This window comes from Gastrolobium bilobum, unplaced genomic scaffold, assembly GCF_033153095.1.
Source record: "Gastrolobium bilobum isolate Gb01-03AN ecotype WA unplaced genomic scaffold, APGP_CSIRO_Gbil_v1 utg12392, whole genome shotgun sequence".
Lineage (NCBI taxonomy): Eukaryota > Viridiplantae > Streptophyta > Magnoliopsida > Fabales > Fabaceae > Gastrolobium > Gastrolobium bilobum.
Window position 1 is genome coordinate 52,942 of NW_026897089.1, and position 15,995 is coordinate 68,936.

The window sequence follows — 15,995 nt, forward strand, 5'->3', positions numbered from 1 at the left end:
TTGAAGCTGTATTTGGGCTTGCTAATTGAATTGTTTATGCACTTCAAATTTTTCTACACTCCTGGAATGTTCTATTATTATTTTTTTAATATTTACGTTATAAAATTTGAATATTTGATTAATATATGAGTCGCTATATGTATTAAATGTAAATTATATTATATATATTAAAAAATTTATTTAATATCAAAACGTTTCTCAACGTGTCCAAATATGACATTTTTTAGAATTAACGTGTCAGCGTGTCGTATCATGTCCCGTGTCCGTGCATCATAGATTATAACGATATACTTCAAGAAATACATAATTATAACGGGTATAAAAAAAACTAATATTATAATTATATATTCTCTAAAGTATATAATTTGCAAGATAACTGCAACATGAGAACCTATTATTCCATATTAATAATAGCGTATTTATTTGGCTTCTAATATAAAAAGGTTCAATCAATAATTTAAGAAAAAATCTTGTCTCGTTATTTTGTCCCAAAGCATAATTCAGATTTTAAATAAAAAAAAACCAGGTATAATAAGCGTGGCAATTTTGAACAGGAACACAATACAAGATCATGCCAGGACTCAAATTCTTAAAAACCAAAATTTTAGTTATCATCACAATTTTATTCCCATAAAAAAGCATGCTAAAATATTCAAACTTGGCTATTTTAATAAACTTTTTTAACAAAAAGAATAAGTTATTCTACCTACTTTTTTTCTTACCTACCATTGGATCAAAATCTCAAGAGGAGAGAGAAAAAGTGAGATTCTAATCTAATAATATTGAAAATAAGTAAGATAGACAAGAAAAAAAGATAAGTATAATATCTTATCCCTAAAAAAAACCTTTAAAACTATGGTCCCTTTTAAAATTAAATAATTCTAACAAACAGTGATTAATATGACTGAATGTAACTACTTAAAACGCTTCCATGCAACCCAGTAGAAGATTTGGAACTGCCCTCCGCATAAAGCTCAATAAGCCATAAATGAAGGCAAATTCTTATTATATTCAATACTAGATGGCAATGCTTTAGGTTTTTGCAATACTTGCAAAGATCAAAGCCTGGATAAGTAAATGTTTAGCTGCTCAACCCAGCTATCATGAGATAAAATTTCATGTGATGGATAAGTAAATGTTTGCATCATGAAAAACATTACTACTGTCAAAAAATAAATAGTGGGCACTGGCCCAAATCAAATGTAATTCTCAACAATCTATAATGGCATCAAATCAAATCATATGGCTTTCACTTATCGAGGAGGTGGTGGAGGGGGTGGAGGCAGGTTTGTTTTTGCAAATCCTACCCATACGACAATGCTCACAGCCAGAACTATCCATCCAAATATGTCATACTTCAGATCACTGCTCTTCTTTTTCTTTTGAGTCTGAAAAATAACCAAATAAAACAATAAATTAGGTGAAAAATGAACACAACTTAAATATGAAGATCAGAGTCTCTATCTCTATATTAGCATATCTCCCTATTTTGTAGCACAAATGAAGACATGCTTACCAATTATGCAGGTATCAGAAATATATAACAGTCCAAGATCCAACCAAAAACAGAAGCATTTATCTCAACAGCTGACTAGACAAAAAATTAGTTCTTTTTTTAAAAGAAAAAAAAATACTATCCCCTTCAAAGGGAAAATTCACCAAGACATTAAGGCAATCTATGTCAAACCCACAGATACACTAGTTAGATAGTCAAGATCTATGCAAAGTCATTTTGGTGCAGTCATGCTAGAACCTATGAGCCCATCTTATAACATTTGTGTCCCAAACTCCCAAGTTGCCTCATTCATCACAATAAAGCATGAATTTATTGCAGGAAAAAAATGAACATTTAAAAAAAATAATTTTCAATAAAAAGGCACAATAAATTCCAGTCAACAAACTGCTTTATCTCACTGCAGGAACACTCCTTGAATGTGTCCACGACATTAGAAACTTAAAATATATACCACGGGTGCATAAAGTTGAATTTTTTTTTTATACAATTGCAGTAACTGAAAAAACCTGATACGAAACAATGCAATGTAAAGACAGAGGGAAACTTTAAAGTATTACCTTTGTACCCGAAGAAGTAGAAGTTCCAGCTGTCCCTGTCAACTGCTGCTGCTGCTGACCAAATCCATGCTTATGGATTTCTACATGCAGCTCAGGAGCCTTAAGAAAAGGGTGTTAGTAATTGAATTGGTCTAGTAGCCAGTCGTGAACATTTTCTTTAATCAAAAGGGAACATTATATTAGCAAGAAAGAGAGCACAGGGGGAAGAATAAGGTACCCTCCAAAAACACCAAAGCACAGAAAGCAGAAAGAAAAACAAAAAGGAACAGATCAGCTCGAAAGAATAGCCTAATTTCTTTGTGAAACATATCAATAAACCCCAATCCTTGATCCATTGCAAGGCCACAAAAAGAAATCAGTTTAATAACAGGGTAAACATGTTATATTACAATTCCAGTAAAAAAATATTTCTCAATCAATCACAATGTTTATATATGATCATAGTTATCAAATGCGGATTGCGGCCTGATGCGGCCAACCCTCAAAACCGCTATATATTAAAAAAATAAATTTTATATATATATATATATGCATATATATATGTATATATATATATGTAACATAATAAATTATTAAAAAAATAATAACACCTAAAAAAATATAAATAATACTTTACTGCTTTACCTTAGTTACCTTTTAATGATTCATTCTTTTTTTTTTGGGGATACAGAAATAGTTTTACCCTCTGTTACTGTAACCAGATTACTTGGTTACCGTGACTTGTGAATCACTTTTCTGACTAATGTACTTTTCTTTTCTTTGAATGAAAATAGATCAAAATCTCTTTCTTTCTCACTTTCTCTCTTTTTTCTCTTTCATCCGTTCTCTCTCACAATTTCTCCTTTTCTCCTTCATCTGTTCTCTCTCTCTCTATTACTATTTTTCTCACTTTTTCTCCTTTTCTCCGTTATTATCTGCTCTCTCTCTCTCTCTCACTCAAAGCTTTGCTTCTTTGTTCATGGCTTCCGCATTGAACTTCAATACTATAAGAGAGAAGTAAAGGGAAGAAACGAGCGCGATAAAGAGAGCATAAGAGGCAGAAAAGAGACACACAACAGAGAGGCAGAAAAGGAGAGTGGGTTAGGGTTAAATCCATAAAAAGGCACTGTTGCGGCTAGATTTGGCAGCAAATGCGGCCGCAACGACCGCTATTGCGCCGCTATTGACTACTATGTATATGATTAATCAATTGATTCATTAAATATGTCAAGGAACAAGGATCATACATCAGTATTTAAAATCCTTGCTATAAAGGTCACAATGCTGTATGGAATAGGCAACAAATTAAGCAATTATCTTCTTCCAACCTTTCTTTCATTATCTCCTCTGTCTCTCCCTCCTTTCTTCTGACCTTTTTCTCTGCAATTTTGTCAAATTCTATAACTACCCTTCACATATTACGTAAAAAATATACTTCATCCTTTTTTATTATTGATCATGAATCTGATGATTCAAAATTACAAAGAAGACATTTGAATTCACAGTGACCCGGGATTTGTAACCGTGGTAACTAACATCTAGATATTAGCATTTCAAAGTCAAATAACTCGTACAATTAACAAACTAAAATATAAATTATTGTAACTTGTAAGTATTGGTGTACATATGTGGTAATTATTTCTGATTTATTTCCCTTTGTATTACGTGGACTAGTTTCCCTTATTATAGGTTTGATTGCTCCAAATTATTTCCCTATATTTAGCCTAAGCCTTCAATTAGAAAAGTAACTATTAAGGTTTACTCCCGATTGGCTTTCTATATTGTAGCTCATTGTACAAGACAAATCGCGAAATAACATTCAATATTTCCCATATTTGAAGTTGGTATGAGAGTGTGACAGCTCCATCCTTTTTGGCGAGTGAAATTCAGGAACCACCCTCCAGCCAGCACGTGACAACTCCGTCTGCCTCTGGTCAGCCTTGTCCATTGCCGTCTAGGCCTCCTTTGCTTGGATCTGTTCATTGCCCATTGTTTGGGACCTCTAGTGATTCAAGTGGTGACTCCCACTCCTTTTTGTGTCCTTTTCAATGACTACTTGCACTCTGTTCAGCAACCATCATAACCACACCCCCAAACCCTAATGATCTCCCAGTTCTGCATCATTCTTTTCGCCTCATTGGGAAAAATTATTTGTAGTGATACCAAGTTGTTCGGACTACCCTTACAGAGTGTCGTAAGGTGGATCATATTGAAAAACCTGTCCTAGCTAAGACAAATCCCAAGTTCAAGGAATAGGATGATCAAGACTATCTTATTATGACTTGATTGTGGCACTCTGACTCTAGAGGCAAGTCAATATTGCATGAGGTTTTTCGAGAGATATACTCCATGAAGCAAGGTGTTGCACATGCTTCGAATTAAAGAACTGGATCTCTTCTAGCAAATAGGATCATCTTTCTGTTACAAAGGCATTCTACATTGCCTATGTATCAGTACCAAAGCTTAAAAATGAACTGTAATTGTGATGCTGCCACCTTGGCAGCCTCTGTTGAATAGGACCGAATCTTTGAGTTTCTCTTTGGGCTCAACTCTATGTATGACCCTATTTGGGTCCAAATTCTAAGCCTACTCTTTATGAAGTGTCAACTCTATGTATGTGACCCTATTCGGGTCCAAATTCTAGGCCTTCTCTTTAAGAAGTGTTTTATATTGTTAGGGGTGAAGAAAAATGAATTATGTTTGGATTAGCTTATTTTGGAGAAACGCCGTTACTTTTTTTTTCCAGCAGCTTTTTGAGAATGTCTTTAATGAAAAACAATTCCTTCCCTAAAAGCAAGTTTTAAAAATATTCCAAGGTTGGTAACAGGTAGGTAGACCGAGATACATTCCATCCACTTTATTTAAACAGATCGAATAGCATGAATTGAATTGTAATTCATGCAATTCTGACTACCATGGTGGCATCCATAGTCCACGAGTCATGCCACAGTCCATACTTTCTTACATAACTGCATATATCAGAATTCAGAATCATTTTACAAACTACAGCAAAAAAAAATTAGGGTTCCATTGAGTGTTATAGATACACTATAAACATAATATCAAGCATTCAGATTAAAAAGATAAGTCACAAGAAAAAATTGAAAATCCAAAAATCTCTTAGTTTCCTCAACCAAGACACACAGAAGAAGAAAAAGCAAATGAAAACAAAACCGAACAAAATAGCTCATTAGAAGGATCCTACATAAAACAAAAATAGTACGATAGATGAAAAGGTGCAATCAAAATAGTACGATAGTATGATAGAAAACCATTACAATACAAAACATACCTTAGCAGCCACCTCCAACGATTTGCAGTAAAGCTCATTAGAAGGATCCTACATAAAACAAAAATTACTTCATTACAAATTATTTTGACAAGTAAAATACTTCCCAATTCCCATACACCGGTGAGGCCATCATTGACACCGGACTGAAAATGTACCTCATCAACAGCTTGCTGAAAGTATTCAGCTGCCTTATCAAAGTAAACTTTGGCCTCCTCCTGGTCAGGAATTAAAAACGCTTGTGAAGTGTGAGCATTTCCCAGGCACCAGAGAGTATCATGCTTCTTGGGATTCACCACAAGTGCCTCCTCCAGCTTTGAAATAGCATCTGCATATCAAGTTAGAAATCCACAAATGAAAGTTCAAAATTATAACCTTCAATAATAACCACCACAATATTATATGGTCCAATCAGCATCCTTTACCCCTTCTGCGAAATCATTTAATAAATAAATAAATAAAACCTAGAAATCAATCAATCATTTAATTAAAAAACCCTTTTTATATTAAAAAAAACTACCGCTTAGAGAATTAGCACCTTGGGTTATCTTCTTTGATTCAGGAAAACTCTGAAACTGAGACAACTCTAACAAAGCTCCTCCCCATCTTGTCAAGTTCTGCAGAGATTACACCATAAAACGAATAATTTTTTCTTCTAAAAATTGCAGAAATATTTTTCAACATAACAACTCGTTCATATCAATGTAAAATAAAAAACACCACATTTATTGCGACAATAATCTAAATATAACCCACGGAATGATAACGAACCGATCCTTCGAAAGAAAATCCGAAATTTTTCGAAGTTTCAATGAAACGAAAAATCTAGAAATGAGAAAAAAGAAAAAGAAAAAAAATACGAACATCAGCATCGAGAGGGTTATTGGCGTATTCAACTTCTGCAGTCTTACGAGCATGCTCGAAGAACAAGAGGCGATCGAAGTCGCTCTGTTGCATATCCATCGCTTCACACTCTCACCCTCTGCGTCTGTGTGTGAGAAAGAGATTTTTGAATTTAGTTTTTTGTTTTTTTGGTTTTAGGGTTTTGGGTTTTTGAAGTGTTTGGAGAATTGTGGTGAGTGGTGACTCATAAATTGAGGGAAAGTGAAAAAAAAACAAAAAAACAGAGAAGTAAAATTAGATTGTTACAAGGCAATGGGTGTACATCAGTTGTACAACACATTCTTGGTAGAGTCCAAGAAAATTCACCTCAAATATATAATTAGAATAGGTGCCTGTTTGGATCCTCTTATTTTTAAGCTAGAAGCTACTTATAAGTATAAGCTAGGCCAAAGAGGTTTTGAAAAAAGCTCTTATAACGAAAAGCTCTTTTTTTATATTGAAGAAAAAAGTTGAAAATTAAAAGCTCCTAGGAGGAGTTTTTTTTAAGCTCTTATCTGTTTTTCTTGAATTGTGTGCTTTTTTTTAAAATGAAGAGGGATAAAGATAGAGATAGAAATAATTTTCTTGAAATATGTGCTTTTAACTAATTTTTAAGCTAAATTTTTTATGTAATTTCCAAACAGCTTTTAACTTCTTTTTTTAAGCTATTTTTTTTAGCTTTAGCTTATAAGTAGCTTCTAGCTTAAAAATAAGAGGATCCAAACAGGTATAAAAAAAAAATAGATTGTTATAGATAGGATAAAATAAGAATAAAATAAAAGTATGCTTTATTACATTTAAATTTGTTAAATTAATAACAAATTTTAAATTTGATCAAAAGTTATTCAATATTTTATTTTTTTATTTTTGATTAATCATTCATTTGATATTATTAATTATTTTTTAAAATTAAATTTTTATTATTATTTTAAAAATATTGGCTTTTTACCCTTTTTGCCCCTCATCAATTAAAAAATAATTATTTTGCCCCTCATCCAAAACATTACATCTATATGCCCTTGTTTAATCGATTAAATCATGGGCTTAATCGATTAAACAGTGAAAAATACACAGTGAATGTTTAACCCGGTATTTAATCGATTAAGCATTATGGCTTAATCGATTAAATAATGGCAGAAACCCTATATCTACATGTCTCGGTCTCATTTCATTTATACCTATTTTTAACATTAAAATCTCTCTCGTTTCTCATCTCTAATCCAATTCATGAAGAGGTTATTTCATCCCACCATATCTAAAACCTTAATCTTGTAAAATCATTGTCACTGCATTTACATATTCCTTTTTGTTGGAAAAATATGAACCCGAACCCCAAAAAATTTGAACCCTAGTCCTAATTTCGTGTGAAAGATTAGCTCAAGTTCAAACACGTATATTACAGTGATCTACCATGATGGGAGGCATTTTGAAGGTCACAATAGTGTTCAATTTGAAGGAAAAATAAAAATGATAAGAATCAAACAAGGCACTACATAAACGAGCTTAAGGGGAGAATTCACCAAAATTTGGGGTTACAAGGCAGCCAATGCATATATCAGATGATAGCCAGGGTAGAGAGTACAATTGGTAAGGATGCTATATATTACATTAATAACGATATCTGTGATGATAAAGATGTGGAATGTGTCGTAGATGCAATTGTTGACTGGGGATTTCAAAATGTTATTGAGATATATGTTGAAGTTGATTGTGGTCAATCTTCATATGCACCTATGCATACAAGAAGTCAACAATATTTTGGTCAAGAAGACAGAGTCGTCGATTTATCTGAACCTGCACAAGTGTTAAGTCAATAACATTGTGGGAGGGAGATAAGGATGAGGAGGAGGAGGATATGGACAACGATGAGGAGGGAGAACGTGAGAGTGTTATTTCACTAGGTGACACCTCAGATACTAACATAGAGGGTGATTTTGACACCAACACGAACCCGTTAAACCTGAGTTTCCTAGTTATGCCACCACTTCATATTGACCCAATTAACAGTAGTAAGTTGGTAAATTAAAGTTTTTATAACATTTCATATTTGTGTTGTTATTGGTACTGACAAAAATGTAATGATTTAGACGTAGGGCCTAAGATTGAGCCATTTTGGAACTAAAACCCATATTATTCCTTCATTAATTGGGTGCACCCTAATAACGAGATGGAGATGTTGAATGGAGACGATGACTTACACGGTGGTTAGCAATTAGAGGATCCATTATATGTGTATCAAGAGTTTCGTTCCAAATTTGAAATGCAATATGCCATGAAAGTACATTATATGAAGGCTTATCGTACAACTGTAGTAGCAAAAAGCAATGAGCATAGATTTGTGCTGAAGTGTCAAAACCATGTTGATGGTTGTCCTGGTAATGAGGGCAATGTTGCCGAAGAATGGAAATAGTTGGGTGGTTAGTAAGTAGGGTAAAGATCACACCTGCCTAAACCAAGGTCTTCCCCGAGATCATATACAGCTGGATTCAAAGGTTATATGTGCAGCCCTTATAAGTATGTTTTTATTACGTGCAGTTCCTTATGATTTGTTTAGGGTTTTTTATTTATTGAAAAATGTTTATTGAAAATATTGAGAACTTGCTTTGTTTTTTATAGGTATGTTAAGGAAAGATCCAACTTTAAAATCAGTGCTGATACAAGAGAGGATGTACCATCTGTACGGATACAATATAACATACAAGAAGGCTTGGAAAAATGAAGGGCGTTGTGAAGTTATTTGATGACTGGAGAAATCATATGCATTCTTGCCCAATTGGCTTACATACATGACACAATGTAATGTGGATTCTGTGTTCAAACATGATATAGATCAATGTTTTGATGAATGTCGAGTTTATCCCGACAAGGCGGTCTTTCATAGGGTTTTTTTGACATTCCAGCGGTGCATTGAGGCATTTAAATACTGTAAGTGTAACACCTCGTGTATACCCGAAATATTAACATTACATCGTATTCAGCTGCGCTTAATTAAAAATGCGGAATATATTTTTCTTTTCCAATTATGACGTCATTAAACTTAGCCAAGTTGATTACTTAATCAATTTCATAAAATATTGCCTGTATGTAAATTGCAAAGACATCTAACTGAAAATACCTCAATATATAAATAAAGTGTGTATCTAAAATCACGGATCTACAACTCGTAGTCCGGACCATAATCCTGATACATTAATACAACTCTAAATAACACAAGACATAACCCAGTCTAAGTGGCATGGACAATCCCCATGCTCACCAAATCAACAGCGTCTCAACAAGATAATCCAAAATCATAAAATGAAGCTAAAAGCATAAAAGCAGCAAGCATATCCAGCATCCAACATGTCAGCATATAATATCATCAATATCTAACTCAGCTCCGGCCTCCTGCCGCCTGGGGCCTCAACCCCAACATTACTTGATCCTGAAATAAGCATTCCCCAACGTGGAGTGAGATCTCTAAACAAGAAATCTCAGTAAGACAAGGGGTCCTCAAGGATCTTCCACCCCAAGCTCACTTACATGTGCAATATAAGTTCTAAAAGCAGTAATATCAATATCAGTTCCAAAACTATGCAGTGCAACAGATATTCATGCCATGTGTGTTTATCACTATTCTACTGGCCAGAGAAATGCAGGAATACGTCTATTACCCACACGTAGTACAAGGAACATCGCTTGCACCTCACCCACAGCCTCACCATCTTGTATGTACCACATACTCAGGCTTACCATATAGGTGGAACACCACATGCATATCATAAAGGCACTAGCATATAACAGCTCAACAGCATTTCCAAAACATCAAAAGCATGTAACACAACATGCATATAACCATACCCTCATTGGACATGGTGGAACCACAACATGGCTAAACCGAGGACACGAAAGCTTACCTTGCAAGCTCACTATCCAATGCCAAGAGTCCACAATCTCAAGGTCCAAACACAGCAGTATCACAATCTGTTATGGACCAATAGTATATCATTAAACATGCACCACAAGCATCTAACTTAAAGACAACGCCTTTCCGTTGCGTTTTATGTCTTAAGGCTTCACACAAGCCATAAGACCTTAATCACATGATTCTGACTTAATTCAATTAAAACAGAAGTTCAACTTCATCAATCTAGGGCCCACAAACCCCCAGTAGCCCACTGTACTCATAACACAGCTACTGTTCTACGAAATCCCAGAATATCCGGATATTCCTCGGGGACATATCCTGATATCCAATATCCGGATATATCACTGAAAATATCCGCATATCGATATCCGGATATCAATATCCGTATATTTCGCGACAGAATGCAGTTTCTGTATTTTCGCGAAGATATCCTACAAAAGTTCCATTTTTACCGATTACAGAAGCCTAAACATGCATTTCTAGGTGCGTTTGACATTACCCCAAGTTATGTTATCATCTTTTAACCATTACATGCATCAAGGTTCCCTTTTTAGGCATAAAAACTCATGATCAAGTTGAGGTACATACTGAAGGCTTCAAAGCAGAAACAAGGGCTGCTCTTGGAGCTCACAACCAGCTCCAACAAACTGACTACACAAGACCAACGAAAATGCCACAAAGCTTGGCCCTTTCGTCACAAAGGAAGCTCCTTGAAGCTTAACAAACCAAGAAGATGACTCCACAACCCCCAACTCACAAGACAGCACCTCAAGCTCACTAAGACAGCAACACAACTCAGAACAAAAGCTCCTCTCCCATTCACAAGTGACCATCACACCCAACCATAGTGCTAAGGATGAAGAAAAGAGAAAACTTACAGCCAAAGGAGCCAACTTGCTCAAGAAATGGAGAGGAAAACCCAAAGGAGCAGCCAAACTGATCAGCCTCTCAACAACTCACGCATAGAAGTCTGTTTTCTAGGGTTGTGTGCCCTTAATAAGAGTATTTATAGGCCACTAAGCATTAAACACATAGTATTAACTTTAATTAATACGCTTAGCATTTTAATCCCAAACTCAGGATTCTTAACCTACTCAATTTTACAAGAATTGTCATATTTTTATTATATTTTTCTGAGCATCTTTCCGGTACGCGCTTTTCATAGCCAATATCAGTTTCTGGCACCAGTTCTCATTATTTTGACTTGAAACTCGTTTTACAAGTCCTATATATTATTCTAGTAATTATCATGCACTTATTGTGATTTTTCGGGATACTTTTTTCGGTACGCATTTATACCTACTAGCAGAACCGATATCTGCACTTTTCTTCCGAAAAGCGACTTTCAGCATTCTTAATCACTTATCATAATTATTAGAGTCTCATAATAATTATTAGGGTCAATTATGGAATCATTTCCTAATTTTGCATAATTAATTAATTAATTTCCTTAATTAGCGGTGCGGGTTCTTACAGTAAGCCCATAATCCAAATTGATGGCACTCTTCTGTATGGAAAATATAAACGAACTCTTTTGATTGCCATGTCACAGGATGGAAATGGATACATTCTGCCTAGTGCCTTTGCTGTTGTTTCTCTAGGTGAGAAGTTGGAAGATTGGTCGTGGTTTTTTAGCATTATACGTTTTCATGTGACACACAGGCAAGGTATTTGTCTAATATTTGATCGTCACTCCAACATTATAAGGGCGATCAGAGATCATGCTGGTTGGTAGCCTCCATTTTTCTATTACGTGTTTTGTCTGCGTCACATCAGAAGCAACTTTAATACTAAGTTTAGGGATATAGAAATGAAGAAAATATTGGTGAAACTAGGTATAAAATTTCATTAATATGTACTTGTTGTAGATAATGAGTATATGTATTGTAATATTCTAATGCATTAAAACTCTTTGTTTTGCAAGGTATATGAGTTCAAAGATTCATTTTGACATGAGATTTTAGAAAATTGTCGACAATAACTCACAATTTGCTTTATGGATAGATCGAATCTCAAAAGAGCAATGGTGCAAGTCTTATGATGAGGAGGGATGTAGGTTTGGACACATGACAACTAACCTATCTGAGTGTGTGAATAAGGTCCTCAGAGGTGCATGTAATTTTCCTACAACGACATTGGTTAAACATACCTGCAGTAGACTTGTTGAATATTTTGTCAAGAGATGTGAAACGATTTAGAAAGATGTGGCAAAAGATAGAAGGATTTCAAAGAAGGTTGAGGAAGCCATACAAAAAAAATGATGAATTAACAATGAGTCTCCGTGTGCGGGTTTATGATAAGGATTTACAATTATTTGAGGTTGAGGACGCCTATAACCAATTTACACATGATGTTGGAGACATTATAAGTGTGGACTTGATCAATCACAAATGTCAATGTGGGTCACAACTAGAAGGTATCCTTGTAGCCACATCTTAGCAGTGTGTAAGGCAGAGAAGTTGAACCACTACGATTATATTGACCCTGTAGTCTCCATTCCACATATTGCTCAGGTTTATGCTGCACACTGGTATCCGATGGGCAATGAATCGTTGATTCCACAAGGCGAGCCATTATCCCGAATGCAAATTTGGTTCGCGCATAAGGAAGACCAACGTCTTCAAGGATACAGAATGAGATGGATTGAGTAGAGTCTTAACCCTCAAGCAGTCAGAGTAGATGAGGCACTGCAAGCAAGTTAGTCATAACATACTTACATGTCCAATGAGGAATACACAGACTTGAATTGTCTTTTGTCATGAGTTTTGTAATGAATTGCTCATGTATTGTGATTTGTATTGTAAACTTTTGTCGTAAACTATCAACAAGGCCCATAAATTAATGCAACTAGTCCTAATATACGATTACATATGAAATTAATCAAGTTTAGGTATTTAAAGAAACTAAATAATGTTTTGATATGTCAAAACCAACTTTAAAAGCAATTTTCATACATTTAGGGAATAAAAAATGCACGTATGTCTTGTGAGACCACAAATTCCTTCCCTAAGTCACATTTACTAAATTCATGAGTATAGAAACTCATTGGACAGAAAAAACTAGTGGAAACAGACCCAAATGGCTCACAATCGATCCGACCAGTGATCCAATGACCTAGTACGTCGACTGGGTCGATGCTCGGGTCAGATTTAATAACATTGATTGTTATTATTATTATTATTATTATTATTATTATTAAATTCATCACATGATATATCTATTCTAAAGGTACAGTAAAAAGCTTTAATTATTAGTAGAAAAACAACAATATAACAGGATGACAGTTTTAATATTTAGTAACAGTATGAAAAGTTTTACAACATTTGAAATTGTTCTTACTTACATTTTCAATCAGTGTTTTAAAACCTCACCCCGACCCCTCCCTTCTGAGAGCTGGGGTCACAAGTTGGACCCTATATGCACATCGACCCCTCCGACCCCCAAAATTCGGCCGGGTTATAATGTCTCCCTGGTTAGAGGGGTCACTGCATTATTTTTAAAGAAAATTTCATGAAACAACGTTGTTTTATTAAAAATAAAATAAAAAAATGCTTGCAAACCTAAATGGTACTTGGTGAGCCTGAATTTGATGATGTTATTTTTCATTAACTCCATTAGAATATAAGTTTTGTACTTTGGTATCTTGATACTTTAATTAGGTTGTGTAATATTGACTTGTGATTGTAATTGGTGAATTATGTTAATTATATTTTGAATCTTTGATGATTGGTGATTTATTTTTTAATATTTTCATATAGGATATATATTCAATTTTTTTAATATATAAAACCGGGTCAGCGTAGTGTCCCCGTGACCCCCAATTGAACCTATGATCCCGTGACCCCTGACCTCGACCGGGTCGATGGTCGGACCGAGTTTTTAAACAATGTTTTCAATTTCTTATTTTATATAAAATTACTTACAAAGTATAATATTTAGGAAAATTCGTTTAATAATTTCTATTTTAACGAGCGTGTAGATATCATTAACAATTAATGATTAATGTTTGAACATAAATGTCCCATTTATACAAGTGATATATAAATACAAAAATAACTTATGTATTTATATTTTAAATAAGTATATATATGAACAAATATTTGCTAGTAATTATTAGGAAGATATATAAGGAAATTTTATATTCTGTTTATAAAGAAATAATTTTAATTATATTATTTTGCACAATTTTTAGATTATTGTTATGCTTTTTTTTGATATAGATCATTTGGTATCCAATCACTTACGGTTCTGACTAATCTGGATTCAAGCCAGGTAGAATCATAAGGACAGTAAAAGTCTGCAACTATATGTTCACAACTCGAACTCAAGATTAAGAATTAAGTTGTAACAATTTCCAGCAAATTGATCCATATACTTCGTGATTGTTGTGCCAATCTTAATAGAGTCTCTGATGTAATCAATATTCAATGTTATTCCTCTGTTATTTAGTATTTTGTATATTCTTTTATCTCTTAATCAAAATTATCACTAATTTATATTCAATTAGAATCAATTGATCCTTAATTTTATTGATTTTGTAATATTAGTACCGAAGTAAGAATTATAACAAAATGAATCAATAACAAACAATAAGAGTGGGGCAAATACTGCCACGTGACAGCCACCTACAGTTTTTTTAAGGTACATCACGTGTGAGATACATCAAACAATGGATCCAGGTACTCCAAAGTGGTAATTTTCTTTGGAATTACCGTGGTTTTGTCCATCAACCGTTAAATTGAGATAAGATTGGGCGTTAACAAAAAAAAAAAAAACTTTTTTAGCAATTTTTTTTGGAAAGATTATATTTATAAATTTTTTTGTTTACAAACTAAACTATGTGACCGATTATACTTTAATCATGAGTGTATGACCGGTCATACTTAGCGTAATTTGTAAAAAAAGTTTGTAAACAGATTCTTCCCTATTTTTTTTTGGGATAGGTTATTTTACCTACTCCCACTTTGCCTACCTTTGCCTACTCCTTTCAATACCGTTAGATTCAGTGTTTTAAAACCCGGCTCGGACCGGCCGGGTCGACCCGGGACTCGGTGACCCGATGGGTTCCCCGGTCCGAGCGAGTAGTTGGACCGGTTATGCAGTCAGCCCGGATTGGACCGGTTGACCCGGCCGAAACCCGGCGACCCGGTTGACTCGGGTTAAACCGGTTTTTCCTTTTTTTTTTTTTTTTGGTAAATTTTTTGTTTGTTGATAAGAACTCTTGAATTAAATCATATTCATATTTTATGATGAATATGATTAAAAGTAAGGTGAAAATAATAAGGTATTTTAGATTAGTGTAGTTCGTTTATGTAATTTAGTTGCATCTTATAATGATCTCGTGAAGTTAAGTGGTGATAAACACTGATGGTCTCATAATCTCATCTCAACAGTGGACACTTTTTTCTTATAGTGTATATTTCATGCATACTATTTGTTATCATGATTTAATTTATCCGTATCATGTCAAGCACAAAAAGTGCATTTAACTTATATTGCATGGTTTAATCCAATATTAGGATACGGTCTAGAGCTAGAAGCTTAGAAGTATATAATATTTGCTATCATTGAAAACCAATTTATTTCTTGAAGCTCATTGATAGTTTTCTTATATGAATTTTTATTAATATAAGTAATATTTTTATATTTTTAATATATGAACAGTAAAACCAGTTCAACCCGGTTGAACCAGTGACCCAGTACCTCCTCGACCGGTTCGATGACCGGTCCGAGTTTTAAAACACTGGTTAGATTACAATCTCATCTAACGGTTTACATTTGCGAAATAAAATAAATCATTCTTTCTCATTCTTTCTCATCACTTTATCTCTTACTGGCTGGAGACGATGAAGATCGAAAATTCCG

The 15,995-nt window shown here is 34.2% G+C and overlaps 1 protein-coding gene across 3 annotated transcripts; it reads right to left on the reverse strand.

Moving 5' to 3' along the window:
• Positions 1-999: 999 nt before the first annotated feature.
• On the reverse strand, positions 1,000-6,384 carry LOC133304048 (mitochondrial import receptor subunit TOM20-like). 3 transcript variants are annotated; one of them, XM_061504017.1, is made up of 7 exons: positions 6,206-6,384; positions 5,880-5,958; positions 5,500-5,669; positions 5,345-5,392; positions 2,158-2,172; positions 2,074-2,115; positions 1,000-1,388 (listed from the first exon to the last, which is right to left on the reverse strand). In XM_061504017.1, exons 1-7 carry the CDS (start codon positions 6,302-6,304, stop codon positions 1,254-1,256), a joined length of 588 nt encoding a protein of 195 aa, XP_061360001.1. In that variant the 5' UTR covers positions 6,305-6,384; the 3' UTR covers positions 1,000-1,253. The 3 variants fall into 3 exon arrangements, with proteins under 3 accessions (XP_061360001.1, XP_061360000.1, XP_061359999.1); XM_061504016.1 differs by having other exon boundaries at positions 1,000-1,379; positions 2,074-2,172; XM_061504015.1 differs by having other exon boundaries at positions 2,074-2,172.
• Between the last annotated feature and the right edge of the window lie 9,611 nt (positions 6,385-15,995).